Raw genomic sequence first — 20,602 nt, forward strand, 5'->3', positions numbered from 1 at the left:
AGTTGCAGTTCCTGGACTCTAGAGCACAGACTCAGTGGTTATGTGCATGGGCTTAGTTGCTCCTGCACATATGGGATCTTCCTGAAACAGGGATCAAACTTGTCTCCTGCATTGGTAGGTGGATTCTTTACCACTGAGCCACCAAGGAAGCCCTCAACATATTTCTTTAGACATAACGTAGTGTATGGGGTTAAGTTTAATTTTAGTCAAGTTATTGCTTATGATTATAATAAGGCTTATTATATAAATAATGGGACCTTGTTTTCTGTAGAAGTATATCGATGTAGTCATGCTTTCCTTGAAAGACTACATACTTATCTCATTGACTGGGCATAGAAATATTTTCACTTACCAGCTTCTTACTACTCTCTGGGCATGCCATATCAGAACTTTTTGGAACATCTTCACGACCCTTCCACACACATCTACTTACTTCTCTGGTCCTTATTGACCAAAAATGTGTTTGAGTGTCAGGTTCTGGAGGTATAAGGGTATCTTGGAAGCAGTGTTTAACCTCAAGAGACTTTTGATCTTTTAAAAAATTCTACCTCCTTAATATCTCTTCCTGTCATCATTCTTCTAGCCCTACTGCCATTTCCTTAGTTTCATCCTTCATATCTTCTCTTGCAGATCTTAGTAGTAGCTGCCTATTTTGTCTTAGTAACCTGAGTTTCATCCACTGTCCAGTCTAGGTTCTATTCCAGTAATTTTCAACTATATGTATGTGTCAGAAAACGTTATGGAGTTGTTTGTTGTTGTTCTTGTTGTTGTTGTTTGTAATACTGACATACTTTCAAATACCATTCTGAGAAAAAATTAGTGTGATCCTTTTGGAAGGTTATTTCTCAGTCTCTATCAAAATTAAAAGTGGACATACCTTTCATTGAGCGTTAGTAGTTTGAGGAATTTAGACTACAGATATGTACTTGGACATAGGTATAAAGATATTCATTGAAAATTACTTATAAAAATTTAAAATTTAAGATAATTTTAAATGTCCAGAAACAGAAAACTGGTTATCTATGGAAGGACAGTTTTGATTCTGTGTAAAACTGTGTAGTCATAATTAAAAGAGTGGAGTTGATATTATTTGTTCTATAATATTCTCTGTGAGAAGAAATTTTATGAAAAAGGCAAGGAACAGAACAATGTAAATTTAAAAGGATGATGAGATTTATATATACATGTACCTTTTGATTGACAACTATTTCTGAAATGATACATAGGAAATTAACAGTGACTTTAATAGTGGCTTTCTCAGTGGAAAACTAGAGATTTGTAGTGGTCAAAAAACTTAATTTTAAGGGGGTAGCTAATTTAGGAGTTTGGGATTAACTATACACAGTACTATGTGTAAAACAGATAACCAACCAGGACCTTCTGTAAAGCACAGGGAACTATACTCAGTATTTCATAATAACCTATATGGAAAAGAATCTGAAAAATATGTGTACACACACACACACACGTATGTATTACTGAATCACTTTGCTATATACCTGAAACTAACACAACTCTGTAAATCAGCTATACCTCAATAAAAATAAAAGCAAATTATTGTAAATTTTACCATTATACTTACTACTTTTTAAGTTTAAAAACCAGGTGTTTAAGACCAGTAGGGTAAGGTATGGAGGAGGGGCAAGATAAGGGTATGGAATTGATACAAACTACAATGTATAAAAGGCAGTTGTTTAGTAATAAACACTGGCAAAGGAAACTTTAGAAATATGTGCCATTTACGATAGCACCAAAAGATGCAAAATACTTAGGTATAAATCCAACAAAATATGTGCTGGGTATGTATACTGAAAACTATAAAACACTAATGATAGAAATCAAAACACTAATGATAGAAGATTTTAATGAATGAAGATATGTCAAGTTTGTGAATTACAAAGCTCTGTGTTGTTTAAATGTCAGTTCTCCCCAAACTGATCTTAGCTTTAGCACAATTCCAGTTAAAATCTCAGCAAAATTTTTTTGTAGAAAGTGACAACTTGATACTAAAATTTATATGGAGAGGAAATAAAATAACCAAAAGAATGTTTTAAAAATGAATGAAGAAGATTCACTCTACTTGATTTCAAGACTATAAAAAGTTTTAGTGTGACATTGATGAGAGGATGCTGCTGCTGCTAAGTCGCTTCAGTCATGTCCAACTCTGTGTGACCCCATAGACATTAAATCAGAGGAACAGTATAGAGAATCCAGAGATAGACCCACACATATATGGTCAATTGATTTTTGAAAAAGGTGTCAAAGCAGTTCTTTGGAGAAGGGATGATCTTTTCAAAAGTGATGCTGAAATGGCTGGATATCCATATCTTCCGCCACCCCCCGCCCCCCCCCCCACCCCGCAAAAAAAAAGAATCTCAGTTCATTTACTTAACTTAAAATAGACCATAGACCTAGAACGGGCAGCCTTCAGTAGCTGTGGTTCCTGGGCTCTGGAGCTCTGGCTCAATAGTTATGTGCAAGGGCTTAGTTACTCCTCCGTATGTGGAATCTTCCCGAAACAGGGATCAAACTCATGTCTCCTGCATTGGCAGGCGGATTCTTTACTACTGAGCCCTTTTATTGTTTGAATATTTTCAAGCTTACAATTAAAAAAAAATGTATACAATATGCATATTGGTAATACAACAGTGGATGATCTCTCATTCCCAAAACACATGTAGGATTTAGGAATCTCTCCTCTTTATTAAATAATTTTTGTCACTTTATAACACTATGATTTGCTTCCATGTTTGTGCTTTTCTTGCATTTACTCAAAAATATTACTGTAAACTCTACTCTTTGCTACATTGATTCTTGCTCCTTGTTATACGGTAAAACTGACTTGTCTTCCTTCCTATGTGAAGAATTTTAACATATGTATAGATTTATGTGGTTACCACCACAATCAGGATGCAGAACAGTTTCATCATCCCCAAAGCTTCATATTATCCCGTCACAGTCATATGCTTACACCACCTACATACGACTACTGGAAATCACTCATCTGTTTTGCATCACTATAGTTTTGTCTTTCTGAGATTTCCAAATAAATCAAATTTTATAGTATAAACCCTGAGCATGCCTTTGAGATTGAATCAGGTTATTGTGTGAGTCAGTAGTTGGTTTATTTTTACTGCTCATTGTTAGTCCTTTGTGTAGATAATTATTTTGGTGAAAAAGTAATTGTGGTTTCAAGCCATAAATTTTAAATCATTATAGCTAGGCTCAAACAAGTCTTTATTATTCAAAATAGAGACCACTACAATCAACACATTTTTGCCAATGAGAAATAAATTTGTTTATTCCTGTAGCATTAAAAATCCATGCTTCAGGGTTTCAAGAATTCTTGGAAAGCATTTTCTGCCTCCTGCTGGTTGTGGAAGCATTTTCCTTGCAAAAAGTTATAGAGATGCTTGAAGAAGTGGTAGTTGGTTAGCTAGAGGTCAGGTGAATGTGGAAAATGAAGAAAAACAGTGTAGCCCAATTAGTTCAATTTTTGAAGCATTAACTGTGTGACATGGTCGGATATTGTCATGGAAAATAATTGGGCCCATTCTGTTGACCAGTGCCAGTTGCGATTCTTGCAGTTTTTGGTGCATTGCTGAGCATGTTTCTCAGATGTAATGGTATCGCTGGGATTCAGAAACTGTTGTGGATCAGACTACTAGCAGACCACCAAAGAGTGACCATGACCCCTTTGTGGTGCAAGTTTCGCTCTGGGAAGGGCTTCTTCTTGGTTCAACCACTGAGCCGGCTGTTGCCAGTTGTCATATAAAATCCACTTTTCGTAACACATCACAATCCAATAGAGAAAGGATTTATTGTTTTCACATAAAATAAGAGAAGACAACACTTCAACGATTTTTTAAATTTATAGTCAGCTTATAAGGCACCCATTTATGGAGCTTTTTAACCTTTCCAGTTTGCTTCAGATGCCAAATAACCATAGTATGGTTGATGTTGAGTTCTTGGGCAACTTCTCATGCAGTTGTAAGAGGATCAGCTTCAGTGATCCTCTGAACTGGTCGTTGTCAACTCCTGACAGCCACCCACTACTCAAGGGTCTTCTCTGCTTTGCAAAACTTCTTGAACTGCCACATGCTGTATATCCATTAGCAGTTCCTGGGCCACATGCATTGTTGGTGTTGCAAGTTGTCTTTGCTGCTTTACAACACATTTTGAACTCGAATAAAAAAATCAAATTTGCTTTTTGGGTAACATAATTTCCCTAGTCTAAAATAAACAGCAAGTAATAAATCTTTAGCAAAAAAAACATAAAGCAAAAAATGTGCATTAAAATGGTATACAACATAACCACGTTTATTTAAGAATGTATTCCAGTATCAAATGGCAAAGTTCAGCAGTGCAAAACTGCAGTTACTTTTGCACCAACCTATGCATCACTGTTTTTAGTTATTCAGTTGAAAATATTTGGGTTGTTTTCAACTCTTGGCTATCACAATAAAAAGTACTGTAAATATTTATATAGTCTTTTGTTTGAACATAAATTTTCATTTCTCTAAAGTAAATTCCCAGGAGTATAATTGCAGGGTCTTATGGTAAGTATATGTTTAACTTTATTAGAAACTGCCAAACCATTTTCCAGATTAACTGTACCATTCTGCATTTCTGCCAGCAATGTATGAAAGTTCCAGTTGTTTTGAATTCTCATCAGCACTTCATATCAACAATTTTTACTCTAGCCATCTGAGTAGATATGTATTGGTGTTTCACTTGTGTTTTTTAATGTATGTTTTCTTAATGCTCATGATGTTAAACATGTTTACATGTACTTATTTGCCAGCCTTCTATCCATTTTGATGAAACCATGTTGGTTATTAATTTTTACCTTAAAGGCTCTTTTTATTCATGTTAACCAAGTCTAAATATGATAAATAAAAAAGACCAGTTTTGGGTATTAGCAGCAGACTAGTATTAAGTTCAGTTTGTTCTTTTGTCATGCACTTGTCCACTAAAAAAATTTTGATCATCCTTCCCCTTAAAGTGTCTTACAAACAGAAAAAAAGTAAGAGTCCTAATTTATTCCAGTCATTATATGGATTTTCAGAATTTTAGTACTTTGCCAGGCAAAGGAGGAACATAGCAGGCTAGCACCTCAAGAACTGTGCCCCCAGGTTTTCGGTATTTTAAACATGTCCCGTATATGTAGATGATATATATCTACACATGCATATATATTACATAAACATTTTTCCCATTCTTAGTATCATAATCATTTTTCTTATTATTAGTTTATTGTCAGATTTTATTTTCCAGGCAAATTCAGTTTTTCAAAACTTTTAACTTTCTAAGGTTTTATATCTCTTAGTCTTAACTTACATGTAATAAATACAATTCACCTTCATCTCCAAGATATATCATTAGTTATAGGTTGAATGATTCTCATTGATTCAATCTGCTAATCAAAGATAGAGCTAGCTCCTTTAAATAGATTAAAGTAATTATTTTTTTAAAGGGCTAATAAAAAAGAATTTTTATGTTGGTTAGGGTAATACTAGCTGCTGTAATAGAGTAATCTTAGTATCTCAGTGGCTTAAAACAATAGAAAGTAATTTCTCACTTATATAACCATAAAGCACAATTGCAGGAAGTAGGTGTCACTGCACAGCCAAGTCATTCAGAGACCCATGGTCTCCGTGATTGTTGGTATCCTGCTGGCGGATAGAGGAGGAAAGGATGAAGAAAGCAGTCCTGCTTCTTAACTAATTTTTGCCCAGAAGTATGCAGTATACATTACTGTGACCTTCTGGGAACATCATTACCTTGTGTAAAAATGAGGTCAGAAGAGTAGGGTTGGAAGAAATTCTTAGTCAGGAGACTAATACTTGGTATTACTCAGTTCAGTTCAGTTCAGTCGCTCAGTCATGTCTGACTCTGTGACCCCATGGACCACAACACACCAGGCCTCCCTCCATCACCAACTCCCGGAGTTTACCCAAACTCATGTCCACTGAGTCGGTGATGCCATCCAATCACTCATCCTGTCATCCCCTTCTCCTCCTGCCTTCAATATTTCCCAGCATCAGTGTCATTTCAAATGAGTCAGCTCTTCACATCAGGTGGCCAAAGTATTAAGAGTTTCAGCATCAGTCCTTCCAGTGAACACTCAGGACTGATTTCCTTTAGGATGGTTGGATCTCCTTGCAGCCCAAGGAACTTTCAAGAGTCTTCTCCAACACCACAGTTCAAAAGCATCAATTCTTCAGCACTCAGCCTTCTTTATAGTCCAGCTCTCACATCCATACATGACTACTGGAAAAATTTAGCCTTGACTAAATGGACCTTTGTTGGCAAAGGTCTCTGCTTTTGAATATACTGTCTAGGTTGGTCATAACCTTCCTTTCAAGGAGTAAGCGTCTTTTAATTTCATGGCTGCAGTCACCATCTGCAGTAATTTGGGAGCCCCCCAAAATAAAGTCAGCCATTGTTTCTACTGTTTCCCCATCTATTTGGTATTATTAAAAGATCCTTTTCAGAGTCAGAGCAGTGTTAGTCAAGAAAAGGCAGAAGGACTATCCTGCTCCTAGGTTAGAATTATCTTTCAGCTCTTTCAGTTTTTAATTGCTTGCCTTTCTTGTTTTACCTGTACTACAAAAAGGTGAAGTTGCTAAATAAAAATGACTCTCAGATTTAGGATAACATTGCTAATACGGGAGATAAAAATCAATATGACTGATGTAAAGCCTGGAAGAAAGAGTTCTGAATTTTCTTTTGAAGTGTGATCAACTATATTGTTACATAATTATAACTGTGAGAAAGTAAAATGTTTCCCAATCAATGAGAGTGAGCTTTTTATTTTAAAATAATACTGTGGAGCCCTTGTGAAGTAAACATATGATGAATACCATTGTATTGAAAATTAAAATGGGGATGCTGTATAGGTATTGAAGTGACCTGTTTCTCTCTTCTAAATCTAAGAAACTTGTGTACAACTTTGAAATACATTTTGAGTAATTCCTAGTATATAGGTCATAGAAATGTAGAATGAAAAGAAATGATATTTGTAATGATTAGGATAGATATAACCAAAATTAAGCAGATCCTTCAACAATACTTTTTTCCGTATCTTAATTTCCCATTGATTAATGCTTTTTGTATATCACTTTTCTAGTAATCTAATAATACAGATAGTTTCAAATTCAAGAAAAAGTTTTAAATCACACAAACCACTTCAATACTTCTTTTATAAAGTAGAAGTTATCAGAAGGTGTCTCGGGACCAGAAGTGTACCATATTGAGTATCTTCTAAGTGTAGTAAGAGGATTTCTTTAGCATTAATGTTCGTAAGTTGACGGTGTTTCAGTAAGTCTTGTTTCTGGCATTCTGACATAAATCAGGCATTTAATTATCATGTTTAATAAAACCTTGACATCTCATTAGTATTGTATGAAAAGCAGCACCACTCATCCTTCTAATTCTGATGAGTTATTTTTGGAGCTGAGAAGATGCACTGGATCTGAAACCTGAAATTTTTAAAGTAAAACCAATCAAATTTCTACTTCCTGAAGCAGTCCACTTACTGATTTCTCTTTTACATATATTCATTCTTACGATTTTTAGTCTGTCTAGAGGGGAAAATAATAGAGACACTATAATAATGGAGTATCATATCTGATACGCTTTATTGCAGTAGAGATGTATCATGTATTCAAACAAAAATGTTAATAAAAGCCCTATCCAAAATGAAATTTTCTTTTTTATTAATGTTCTTAATTTTTATTTTCCTAAACTCTACTGTTTGCCGTGCTGAAATATATGGATAATATTTTACAGAATGACGGTTCAGTCCTAATAAAAAGTGAAAAGGTGCTCATCTCCATTGATAATTAGAAAAATATAAATTAATACCACATTAAGATACTACTCATGCATAAAGTCGCCAGATGTAAAACATGTGATTACATCAAATGTAGTTAAAAACATGGAGCCACATGAACTGTCAAAGAATATTAGATATAGCCACTTTGGACAAAAATTTGGTACTATCTCCTGTAAAGTTAAATACACACATACCCAGCAATCCTGTTCTCAGAGCAGAGATTCTCAAAATGTGGTCGAGGGAACCTGGGAGATTTCCAAGGCAGGCTCATAAGGTCAAACTATTTTCATAAAAGAGAAAGATGTCATTTGCTTTCTCTCACAAGTGCAAATTGAAGTATTTGGTGTTGTATCAAAGAATATCCACATTTATCTACAAACAGACACTAATCTGTGACAGTATTTTCTTCATATACTTCAGTCGTTAAGTTTTATATATGTTTATGCACATTTCTGTGTGAGTGTTATATTTCATATGAAAAACTAAACAAATTAAGTAATCATTTAACATTTGAATAAAATAATTTCTTCAATCTCTTCTTAAAAATTTGACTGAGTAAAGTATTCATGACAATACATTTTTGTTTAAAGCATAGTGTATTCGGGTCCATAGTTATTGAGATACATTATATCAGTATTCTCTAGATTGATTGATTGGTTTGTCTTTTTAAAGTAAATATTATTTTGTGCATTCTTATTAATTCTACAACTATTTGGACTTGAAGCTTTATTGTAAGATAAAAACTGTGATAAGTATTGTTCTCTTAATGTACAAACGTAAATTATGTCTCATTTGTTTGAATTTTTTATTTGATACAGATAGTCGTACAGGCACTGCAGTGTTCCCATTACTCGATTCTTTGGCAGTTGGTGAAAATTACTGATGGTTCTCCTTCCAAAGTAAGTAAGAGTTTCCGTAGGCAGAAGGATTATTACTAAAGCACAATAATCTTGCTTAACTCATTATATTATTTTTATTACTATAATTTTAATAAAATATATAATTGTTATCAATTCTTGTTTTGTCCTAAACATATATATTTTTTTTTACATCTTTGAAAGATAAAGGTTTTCAAGCAATAGCCACAGAGTTGCATGTATACATGAAGTTTAAATTCTTTTAAGAAATAACTATACTTGAAACCATAAGAGCTTTGATAGGTGATATGCTATAAGAAAGAGAATAATATTGAAAGACAATAGTGTGTAGGTTTCAGTTCTGGTATTATGGCACCTTGGGGCCCAAACTAAACAAACTTTTGTTTCTGAACATTTTAAATCATTGGATAAAAAAAATCTTTTTGAATTTTTAACTTACCCATGACCATGCAAAACAAAATACAAACCATAAGTTAAGTGAAACTCAGATCCAAGAAAGTCAAGCAGAGTACTAACACCTACTTAATCTTGAGGATATTTGCTAATATAGACAAGTCCCAAAGCCCTCCTGAAGAGGAATGTCTAATAAGTAGCATGTCCCTTGATAAAGTTGGGATCCCAAAAAGAGCTACTCCCAGCATAAGGGTAAATTAGAAATAAACTCATACCAGTTCCATTCATGAGGGAATAAATAAGATTTGGATTATGTTCTGTAATGGTAGTATACCCAAGCACCTAAGAGAATCAAATATAAATCCTTTCTGAAGGAAGTTGCCTCAGAGAGTTTTCCATAGTTTTAAGAAAAATGAGCTCATATTAAAAAAACCAACTTTACTAAAAAGAAGACTAGAAACCATGAAGAGATTCAGACTAAAAAATATTTTATACATTGAAATTATCTGACATAAATACAAAACAAATATATTTCAATTGTGTTATGAAATCAAAGGGGCTTGAACATATGCTGAAAGAGCAAACACTTGATAAAGAACCAAATAAAGAGACTATGATGTTTATATATCCTCAGCTTAACAAAACAGAAGCTATTCAACCAGTGACAATGATAATAATACATTTCCATATAGAACCAACTGCTTGATACAGAGTATTCTTTTCTTGGAGAAAGAATTTTATTCCTTTTCATCTTTTCCGTTGAATGATTGGAGGATTTCTGTGCCTTTGGAAGTAATTGGGAGTTTTGTTCACTTTCAGTTAGAAGGAGGTTGATATATTTGTTGGCTTTTTGTTTTTTTCTATTTTATTAAAAGTTTTAGTCTTGAAAAGCAAAAATCAAGGTTAGTATTCTTTTATTGGAAACAAAAACCACTTTAAAACTATATAAAGTTTTCATGTTTTTTGAAATATTCTTTTATATGAAAAGATTAAAGGAGAGTGTATATATGTAAGTTAAAATTTGAAAGCAAGAGTTTATGTGTTATGCATAGTTTATTTGAATTTTTCACATAGTTTATTTGACTTTTATATTGTTTTTCCACTGAGATCATCTTGATTGTCTGAGTTATTTGTGTTTTAACTGAATGTTGATAACTGCATTTTAGTAAATTTGAAATTTACGCTAGCCTAAAACTTTAGCATAATTAGTGGTTATTTCCTTCATTTAATGTAAATTTTGTCCCTTTACAATTAAATTCCATAATTAGAGTAAGAATCTATTCTTGGACCTCCTTCTTTGAATATTTTGTTTTTTAACCCCAACCAGAAATCGAACCCATGCCCCCCTGCATTGGAAGTATAGAATTTTAACCACTGGACCACCAGGGAAGTCCAGAATATTTTGTTTTTTTTAATCCTGTTGCAGCAGAGTTATTTTGGGATTCTTTGCCTTTCTGTTTAACTTTCATCTGATATATTCTCCTAATGAAAATAGCTTCCTTTTTGTCTTTAGTCATTCTACTGATTTTGTTTTTGTCTCTGCCACAATGGCAATGCAGATTTTGTAGCCAACATTGGTTTTCTTTATTCCAGAAAGTGTGCCCTAGCACCTTTTAGATGCTTTAGTTTTCATTGATTTCCATTTTGGTTTTGTGTGCATTTATATCACATGTGAAATTCTCCTTACTTAGCTGTATCTCAGGATGTTTCTTCTCACTTTGAAGTTGTTGGTAATTTTTGTAAACCAACGTATATTTAGTAATCATGTATTGGTTGTATCTGTAGTTTAACAGTGATTCGCTGAAAATGATAACCTTATAAAACATGAATCTTTAGGATACACACAAACTTGGAAAATTAATCTTCTGTTGCTAATATTTTTTCTTTTAAAATATTTTCATGATTCTTATTTATAATAATCACAAGATCAGGAATTATCAAACTTTCTAATCCTGTATATGATATAGGATATCTTTGAAAATATATGAGTCACATACATAAACTCTGTATACATGAATCTGTATTAGTAACATCCCACTTGATAAGATATCAAATTCTTAAGTATAGACTTGGCCACATCATTAAGTTATGAAAATAACCTTGAGTCAAGTCACTTAAATAATTTTAAAATAAATCATTTATATAAAAGCATTTTATCAGTTGTAAAGGGCTTTCCATATTCTAGTAACAACTGAATAATCACTTACCTGTGTCTCAGGTTACTTTGTTATGAAGTTTATAGTTGTGTGTTGCCAATCTTTTCTAGCTCTAGAATTCTACAACCTATGATAAAGTTAAAAACTGCTATACCGAAGATGTTTCGATAAATATACAAGAATCTTAACAGCGATTACCTCTGGGAAGTAGAAATTCTCTGGGGGCAGGCATAAGGAGAGAAATTTACTTTTCCATTTATACCTTTTGATACTTTTTGAGGGATTTTTTTTTGTTGCTGATATTTAAAGTGAATGTTAATATCTTAAAAGATGATTTTTAAAAACTACTACTATGAAAATTTTTTGATTCTCCATCTTCTAATCTTAAGTTTTGGTTTATCACAAATAACTCACTGAGTTGTTGGACTTAGATGAATGCTAAAAAAGTACTAGTATGTTCTGTATCTTACTTGCTGTTACAGCATTTTTCTGTTGTTTATAAATGTAATATTAAAGCTATAAAGGAATTTGAAAATAATTTGATGAAACCTATAAGGGGACATTGTTATTTTTACCTTGTTTATATTTTACATGTTATTAATCATTTTAATATAAATGTTCTAATTTAATTAAATCTGCTTAATAATCCTATAGAGTGGATATTATAATCCCATTTTTACAGAAAAGAAACCTAATACTTAACAAAAATTGAGAGTTGTCTAAAATCACACTTACAGCGCAAGTCTCTGAATCTCAACATACTTTCTTTCTGTTACTACTCCTTAAAATCTTGTATTATAAAGCTTTTGATACAACTACTTTTTATGGAGTTTTGTTGTAGTTGGTTTTTTTAAAAGCAAATTTTCTAAGGACACATTGGTTGATTCCTCACTGAACAATATCATTTGTCAGTTGTATATTGAAAAAGTATGACACATGGCAGTTTTCTGGGGTCATTCTGTATCCCTCAAGGCATTTAAATGAGAAGTTACCATGATTTCTAAATGGCTCAGTTTGTAAAGTCAGTGGCTTAGTTAAAGTATATGGAAAACTTTGCTAGTGATGCACCTGAAATTCTGTCCTTTTTTTCCCCCTTTAATTTGTTTCCTGAAATTTAAATGTAATACAGCAAACCCTTTGGGTCTATATATTTAACATTTGTAATATTGATTTTGTAGAGGTAACATGAAAGTCTTACTACATGAATTAATTTTGTTTTTTTTATTGTTGAATAACTGTTAATATAGAATGAGCCATTTATTTAGTGAGGAACTGGCCACCTGACTGCTGTTTTTCTCTGCTCATTGTTGTTATATTTATAGAAATTCATTTAAACCTCTGAAAAGGTCACTTATATTTTTAATTAATAAATTATGCATGTTTGGTTTTGGTATAAAATATAAGGTAGAATGGTTTTCATAAATTCAAGCTTTCTTACTTATGTGTTCATTATAAAAACTATATACATAAAATGAAATTTCCAAATCTTACTACCTGCTAATATTTTGATGTATTTTCTTTCAGTACTTTTTCTTACATACTTTTCAGCCATATTAAGATAATGATGTATTTATAATTTTGTGTCTCTTCAATTAACATATTCTTCATGTATTTAATGTTTATAGATAATATTTCAACATATGCATGATAGTACATAGTGTAGCTTATAATTTATTTTACTGCTCTCTTGGATATTTAGACTGTTTACACATTTTAAGTAATAAAATTCTGTGATGGACATTCTGGTGCAAAAGCTTGTTCTGTGTTTTGCATTTTTTCATCTTACATTCTTAGAATTGCTTGGTCAAAGATTGTACATACTTTTAAGGGTTAATACACATTATCAAATTGCTCTTTAATGAGCACTTCCTAAAATTTACTTTTCTTCTTTCTCTTTTGTCATGAACACTGTCATTTGGGGGATTATGAATGGTAGTTATATTTGAAGTTTAAATTCAAATTATAACTTAACAGTGAACAGTATTCTATAAAATGAAGTATATGAGAAGACTGTGTCAAGAACAGGATTAGCTATTTATTTAAAATGGTAGTCCACTGGGTTTCACCGATGGGTATTTCGTCTGTTACCCTAATTTCCAGAGTTGAAGCTCTTTAGCAAACTCACAGGCCATGCTCAGTATACTTTGCTCGGGTGCCCCCTAGTGCTGGTCCTGTAGAAGCAGCCTTCAGTTTCTCTTCTCTGTAGCAGAAAACACACTTCTTCCTTTAGCTCCTTCTGGACATATACAGAGACATTTAAAGAGCCAGGTAAATAAGAGTTAGGGCTGAACTAATATCCCTATTGCCTTTTTTGGCCTGGGGATCTAGAATTTATCCTCAGTTTTATTTTCCTCCTGGGAGGAGCTGTCCTACTCTCTGTAATCTTAAATTTGTGGTGCTCTCTGCCTTATCCTGCATGTTTCTATTCTAGACAGCAGTAGGAATAGCCTGGGGGAAACATCCCGGTATTCTGGACCCAGGCTTTATCCTTAAGTCTTCAAATTAAAGAAAATCTACATCCCTCAGGGAGCTACAAGTCAAATTATTACTGAGAAGTATAGCATACTTATTATGAAATTTGTTCCTCCGTTACACTCTTGACTGAAGGTTCTCCTCTGCAAATTTCAACTTGTTTACCTCCAAATAGTTAGGGTAAAGATGAGACTGATGGTGGCTAAGGCCCATGAGGAAAAATGTTCAACCTTGTTGTGTATGTCTTCTTTCTAGACCTCTTCCTCTCCCCTTCCAAGTCCTGTAGAGTATTAATAAATCTGTGAATAAGAAAGAGATAGCTTACTTAGGTCCTTGCCCCAAAACTCTTATAATAACAAAATACAGATAATACACCTCAGTCTGCAGAGTTTACTGCTTTGAAGGGGAAGGGAATGAGGCCAACAGCTGGCAACAATAGCTATCCCTCTAGGAATAAATTATACAACCATTTTGCTTCATTCTTTTCTAGATCTCCCCTCCCTACCTTTTTATTTCTTGAGAAGTCTATCCTCAATAACTGTCTACTTGGTTTTAGTTTTAAGCCTTTCCTTTTGACTGGTCCATGACTTCAGAGTGATTTTTTGATAGCTTTGTTTCTATTAATGTTGTGTCCAGTCTCAAGTACCTGATTGGCTGGTCTAGGAAAGTTAGGAGGGAAAGATCCAGGACTTGTTTTATATTCATTTCTTTTTCAGCTCCTCGAGGGTTCTTTTTTTTTGTTTTTGTTTTTTTTTTTTTTCATAAATCTGGAATACATAAGTAGATGGCTGTTTATACTAAACTCTCAACTTGTCCAAAATTTTATCTGACTCTAACATTCTAAAAATTTCTGGAAATCATAAGTAAATATGTTCAACTTAGAGGGGCATGTACAATTCATGATTCCAACATCTTATTAGGAATTCCATGCTGTGTTTGCAACCCTGTTCCTGGGCCTCTGCTTTTTGGAGCTTGCTTTCTGGTAAGGAATGCCTTCCAACCCCGTGAAGGGACAGCATAAGGCTTCCTCAACTTCCCTAGCCTGTCCATTTGGATGCTGTTTTTACTTGCACAGGGACAGTGGTCTTTAAAGTACTACTTTATAAATACTCTTAACTCCTGATTTATTTAACACCTCAGGATCTAAGCAGTGAGCCAGGACTGAGAAGATCTATTCTAAATAACCATTATTATAATGTAAAAATGTGTTTTAACTAAGTTTATTAGAGGCTGAAAGCAGTGTTAACAATATTTAATGCTGTGTGGTGTGGCCAGATATTTTTTAAAAATAATATTTAAAAAAGCATAACACTTCCCGCTCTTCAGTACAGAAATTGGAAATTTTTCTCACCAAAATTAATACTAAAGGAAGTTTACTTTCCTGTCAGGTCATTTATTTGAATAAAGGAATGTAAGTATTTAATATTATTTAATATTCCCTGAGTGATAAAATAATCACTTTTCCTTTCTGCAGTAGGTTTTTTATTTTGAAAATGTTTTTTCCAGTGGCCATTCTGTAATTACTAGGTATTTGTTTAAATGATTTCTTCTTGCTGACCCAATTTATATATATATAAGAAACTTTCAGTTTATAAATAATATCTTTCCATAATTTTTTGTGTTGAAACATGGCCTTTGGAGTTAAATTGAGTTTGAAGTTTGGCTCCATTTCTTACCACCTGTAACAAAGGTACACAAATTACTTCATATTTGAACTTTAGTTTCCTAATAAGTGATATTCATTGCTGGATAGGGTTGTTGGGAAGATTAAATTAAAAGAAATGTTTTAGTCAGCAATAACTGTTGCTTTGATAACATTAAATTGCAGTCCTAGACTGTGCTTTCCTAATCTTCTCCCCTGCCAAAACCAAAAATTAAGGCTAAATGAACTGTTACATAAAGTTATGGAAGTACATAAACATGCTCAGTGTCTAGTGTAGGTTTGGAATATAGCATGGTAGATTTTGTCCTCCATCTGTATTTTGAAAAATTTGAGAATTCACATCTCTCGCTTTGCTCCTAACAGTCACTACTTTCCCCCGTCCCTCTGACTCCTCCTTTAGCTTTCTGCATCTTTGTACACCACAGAAAAGAGAAATCAGAAGAGTTTTGGAACTACAGTAGGCAGCTTAAGGGTTCCTAGATCAAGTGGATTACCCTTGAGGCAGTGGCAGGAGTCAGCAGGTGGGGATTCAGATCACCAAGAAAAGCAACACTGAAAACTAGATATTACATTTGGGGTTTTAAAATCCAGTATTTTACTGTTATTTATTCACAAAAGTGGCACACTCTCCTTATCTTCAGAAGAGAAGCTAGTAGCAGTTACTCGTGAATGAAAGCAGTTTCAAAGATATTCCATAGGGTTTACCCTATAGCAATGGTGAGGCTTTTGTCTCTTGCCCACTGATGTGTCCCAAGTGAATGAAATATGTTTCTGTCATATTTACTATGGATAATAAGTTAGTTGAGCTGAAAAATAATTTAATGAACCTTATGTTAATAATGATGCTAAGTACATAAAAGTATAATGCAATTTATATGTCCAAAGAGCTTTGTAGCCCAATACAAACTAGACAAAGTATATAGCCCATGGGGCAAATCTGACTAGACACCTGTGTTTGAAAGGAACGTTTTAATGAAACACAAGAATGCTCATTCATTTATGTGCTGCTTTCTTGTTCCAAAGGCAAACTTAAGTAGCTGTAACAGAAACATTATGACCCACAAACACTTAAATATTTACTATCTGACCCTATACCCAAAAGGTTTGCCAGTACCTGGCCTGGTAGAGTAACCCCTTGGTCTTGTTTTTAACTAGCTTAGTTTTGTGCCCCATTTTTTAATCACAAAAAATGTTTCACTAAATTATTAACAGGCTTTATTCTCATATTCTAAGATCTTTGGCCTGATCTAGGTCCTTATTTCACAACTTCCCATATTTTACTTCTGCACACTCTGAAAATGTACAATTGTCAGATAATTTTAGATATTTATTGCTAGTTTTTCCATGGCTTCAGTTTCTATGATTATCTAACTCGTATTTCATAGTTGTGGATAAAAGGACAGCCAAATGTAGTCTTCCTCTGGACACATAAAATTATGATGCAAAAATGAAAGGAAATCACCCATTTAAATCTGCCTGTTTGGGTCTTCCAGGGAGTTCAGTGGATGACTTCGCCTCCCAATTCAGGGGGTGCAGATTTGATCCATGGTCATGGAATTAAGATCCCACATGCCCTGTGGTATGACCAAAAAAAAAAAAAACTGTCAAGATCTTTATGTTTTGTGTGTTTAGGAATTAAACCCTTATCTTTCCTCACTGACTATAATCATGTTGAGATACTTGGCTCTTTAAAGACAATCTGCATTTTTCTTCCCAAGATGTTAGGGTAAGTCAAGTTTGAGCCTTTGTACCTTTGAGAAAACTTCTAATATAGTTTATATGATAAATTCACTACCTTAATTGTGCTAGCCTTATTTGGGGCTCTTATTTGTTGAGATTTTGCTGACTAGGGTTTATTTTCAAAACATCATGTTCTTTAAGAGAGATTTCTTTTATTTTTAACAATAGATCACTGAAAAACTGAAGCTCTTTTAGCCCTTTCACATTTGAGCATATTGGGTTTCAATCTTCTGATTCTTGGTTTCACTAAATCTACAGGGAAGCAAAAGCTTCTCTTAGTGAAGCAACTTGCACAATGCATATAAAAGAACATAGCTAAGATATTATAATTTAAGTCTGTGTCATCTTCTCACTTGACTCTTTTGAATTCCTTTCCATAACTACTTAAGGGAGAGTGCTCTTAACCCCAAGCTGCTTTCTGAAAATAAGAGAAAATACTGGTTTCATCTAGAGGAAAGCATTTAAAAGGAAACACTGTATTCTTGGTCTACATTCTCTTATATGGACTGAGAGAAGAGATTACTGTTCTAACTCTGCCTTCAGTTTTTAACACTATAATGCAAGTACTCTGGCTAGAAAGAATTTAAATAGAAATCCCATCATGTTCAGAGTGTTAGAGGCACTCCCTAAAAATTTTAGTCACTTAAAATCACAGTCTGTTACAGATAAGTTAGCTCATGTGTTGTTCTTTTTCAGTGTCTTTTGGGTTGACCTGCATTTTTGTTTATATATTTGAGTAATCTGAGTCTCATATTTCTTATCTCTATAATGCTGCCTGTTTCTTCAGTATATTAATTTTCCTGCATTATAGAAAGTCACTATAGCAAAATGGTTAAGACTATAGACTCTGGAGGCAAACTGTTCTGGTTAATTTACTGCCTCACTTATAGCTTTGTCTTTGGGTCTGCGTTTAACATTTCTGAGCCTGTTTCTTCATTTGTAGAATTGAAGTGATAATATCCATACCCGTCACAGTTGAATTAATATGTGAGAAGCTTAGATTAGTGCCTAGTACACAGTAACTGCCAATAGATGTTAACTTTATGTAGTGTGAGATGCTAGCATAATGAGGTTTGTGGGAAAATTATAGGATGAATAAATAAAGCACAGTATTCTGAAATCCAAAAGAACTAAAATTTTGTTCTCAGCTGTTCAGAGGAATTTACTATTTGAGACTAGCTACCTCTGTTCAATATACAGTATCCGTGCCTGTTTACCTAAAATTGTTGGTACTTAAACTTCTCTCAGTGGGTTCTAACTGGTTACAATTAAGTTAACTTTCTTGAGCACTGAATATTGAAGTTCTGTCCAAATCTATGCTAAACTTAATGCTAAAAAAGCTTCTGTTCCCTTAGTTGCTTTCCATTTCTACATTCTTAAAATGCTACTGCTGATTACTAAGCAATCAGTAGGTTGCTTACCTAGTTGTGATGTTAAATTTACAACTTCTCAGATGGATTGGCAAGTAATCATTTTATATAAGGCACATCTGCCTTATGATTGACCTTTAAAGGAAACTTTTGTCTCCAGCTCCAGCAATGGCTGATTCCCTAGACGGCTTCAAACTGCACAGTAACCATGAAATTTAAGGGAATAAAAGAGCATTAATGCCTCCTGGCATCATTTTTAACTATATTTATTGTGCAGTAAAATGAACACATTTATTTTTCCCTCGGATTGTGCTATCATCTGTATTATGTATACTTGGATATCATTCAACAAGTATTTACTAAACATCTGCCCATGTGCCAAACACTGTTCTAGGTACCAGCAGGAAGAGTGAGCATTCATCCTTTGAATACTAGGTTTACCAGTTAACACCTGTATGTTCTCATTTGAGTGCCTAGATTAATTCAGCAGATTCACAGAATGCCATAGAACCTCAGAGAATACATATTTCAACCCTTTTGTTTATAGATTTTTAAAATCTGTAATCCTGAGATACAGTTTCTCTAAGGTCTAAACTAGTTCATAGCATGGCTTGCATTTTGTTTTTCTTTCAGTTATTTATTCAACAAACATTTTCAAATCTTTTCTAATGAAAAGGACAACAAAGACCCCCCAAAGACCTCTCCAGTAGCTGTCCTATTTTTCCTCTCACTCTTTACAGTCAGACTTTTTTGAAAGAGTTGCTTGCTTGCTTATCCTTTCTACCATTGCAGTTTTAAGCCCTTTTAATTCCTTTGAATGAGTGTGTGTGCTCGGTCATGTCCAACTTTTTGTGAGCCTATGGACTGTAGCTTGCCAAGCTTCTCTATCCATGGGATTTTCCAAGCAAGAATAATGGAGTGGGTTACCATTTCCTACTCCAGGGGATCTTCCTGAATGGAGAGAACCTGTATCTCTTGTGACTCCTGGATTGGCAGGCAAATTCTTTACTTCTCGTGCCACCTGGGAAGAATTGATCCCTTTGAATTGTAATGCTGGAGAAGACTCTTGACAGTCCCTTGGACTGCAAGGAGATCCAACCAGTCCATCCTAAAGGATATCAGTCCTGGGTGTTCATTGGAAGGACTGATGGTAAAGCTGAGGCTCTAGTACTTTGGCCCCCTGATGCAAAGAGCCTGCCTACTCATTGGAAAAGAACCTGATGCTGGGAAAGATTCAGGGCAGGAGAAGAAGGGGACGACAAGTGATGGTTAGATAGCATCACTGACTCAATGGGCATGAATTTGAGCAAACTCCAGGAGATAGTGAAGGACAGTGAAGCCTCGCGTGCTGCGGTCCATAGGGTCGCAAAGAGTCAGACACCACTTAGCAACTGAACAACAGCAAAGTTCTTTTGAAGAGCTTTGCTGGTGGCTCAGTGGTAAATGCAGGAGAAACAGGTTTGGTTCCTTGGTCAGAAGATCCCCTGGGAAAGGAAATGGCAACCCACTTCAGTATTCTCGCCTGGGAAATCCCATGAGAGGGGAGTCTGGTGTGCTGCAGTCCACAGAGTCACAAAAGAGTTGAACACAACTTAGCAACTGAACAATCCCTTTGAAAGTGTTCTCCCCAAGGTCACTCATAACATTATTGCTTTATTCTTATAATACTTTCAAGTCCTTTTCTTTTCTCTTGGTGACATTTGTCATCATTAAACTATTCTATTCATTATTATTGTTTAATATTTTTATTTGTTTGTTTATTTTTTAGCTGTGTCAGGTATTAGTTGCAGCAGGTGGGATCTTCATTGCAGTATGGGGGATCTTCAGTCCAGCACACAGGATCTTTTGTTGTGTTGCTCAGGCTTGTCTATAGTTATGGTACCAGGCTTAGTTTCCCTGAAGCCTATGGGATCCAGGTTCCCTGAACAGGGATCAAATCCGCATCCCCTGCAGTAGTTTATTTAAGGTACAGTGCTCAAGGTGAATTCTTAAGCACTGGACCACCAACAAAGTCTCAATTTTACTCATTTTTAAATGTTTCCTTTTCTTACCTCTGGGATGCCATATTCTGATTTTGTTCCTACTTCTCA

At 34.2% G+C, this 20,602-nt stretch overlaps 1 protein-coding gene and 1 long non-coding RNA gene across 4 annotated transcripts in view; one reads left to right on the forward strand and one right to left on the reverse strand.

The window, feature by feature from the left end:
• Positions 1 to 20,602, forward strand: part of STAG1 (STAG1 cohesin complex component) — a 469,514-nt gene that overhangs the window by 418,839 nt on the left and 30,073 nt on the right. For all 3 annotated transcript variants that reach the window (XM_060395498.1, XM_012102945.4, XM_060395501.1), the window contains one exon: positions 8,659 to 8,739. In XM_060395498.1, coding sequence (XP_060251481.1) covers positions 8,659 to 8,739 — 81 coding nt within the window. The remainder of the gene's footprint in view (positions 1 to 8,658; positions 8,740 to 20,602) is intronic.
• Positions 9,583 to 19,605, reverse strand: LOC114110249 (uncharacterized). Its single transcript, XR_003586550.3, has 2 exons — positions 13,905 to 19,605; positions 9,583 to 13,503 (listed from the first exon to the last, which is right to left on the reverse strand). It is a non-coding gene; the product is annotated as an uncharacterized LOC114110249 (long non-coding RNA).

The sequence above is a fragment of the Ovis aries genome, chromosome 1 (genome assembly GCF_016772045.2).
Source record: "Ovis aries strain OAR_USU_Benz2616 breed Rambouillet chromosome 1, ARS-UI_Ramb_v3.0, whole genome shotgun sequence".
Lineage (NCBI taxonomy): Eukaryota > Metazoa > Chordata > Mammalia > Artiodactyla > Bovidae > Ovis > Ovis aries.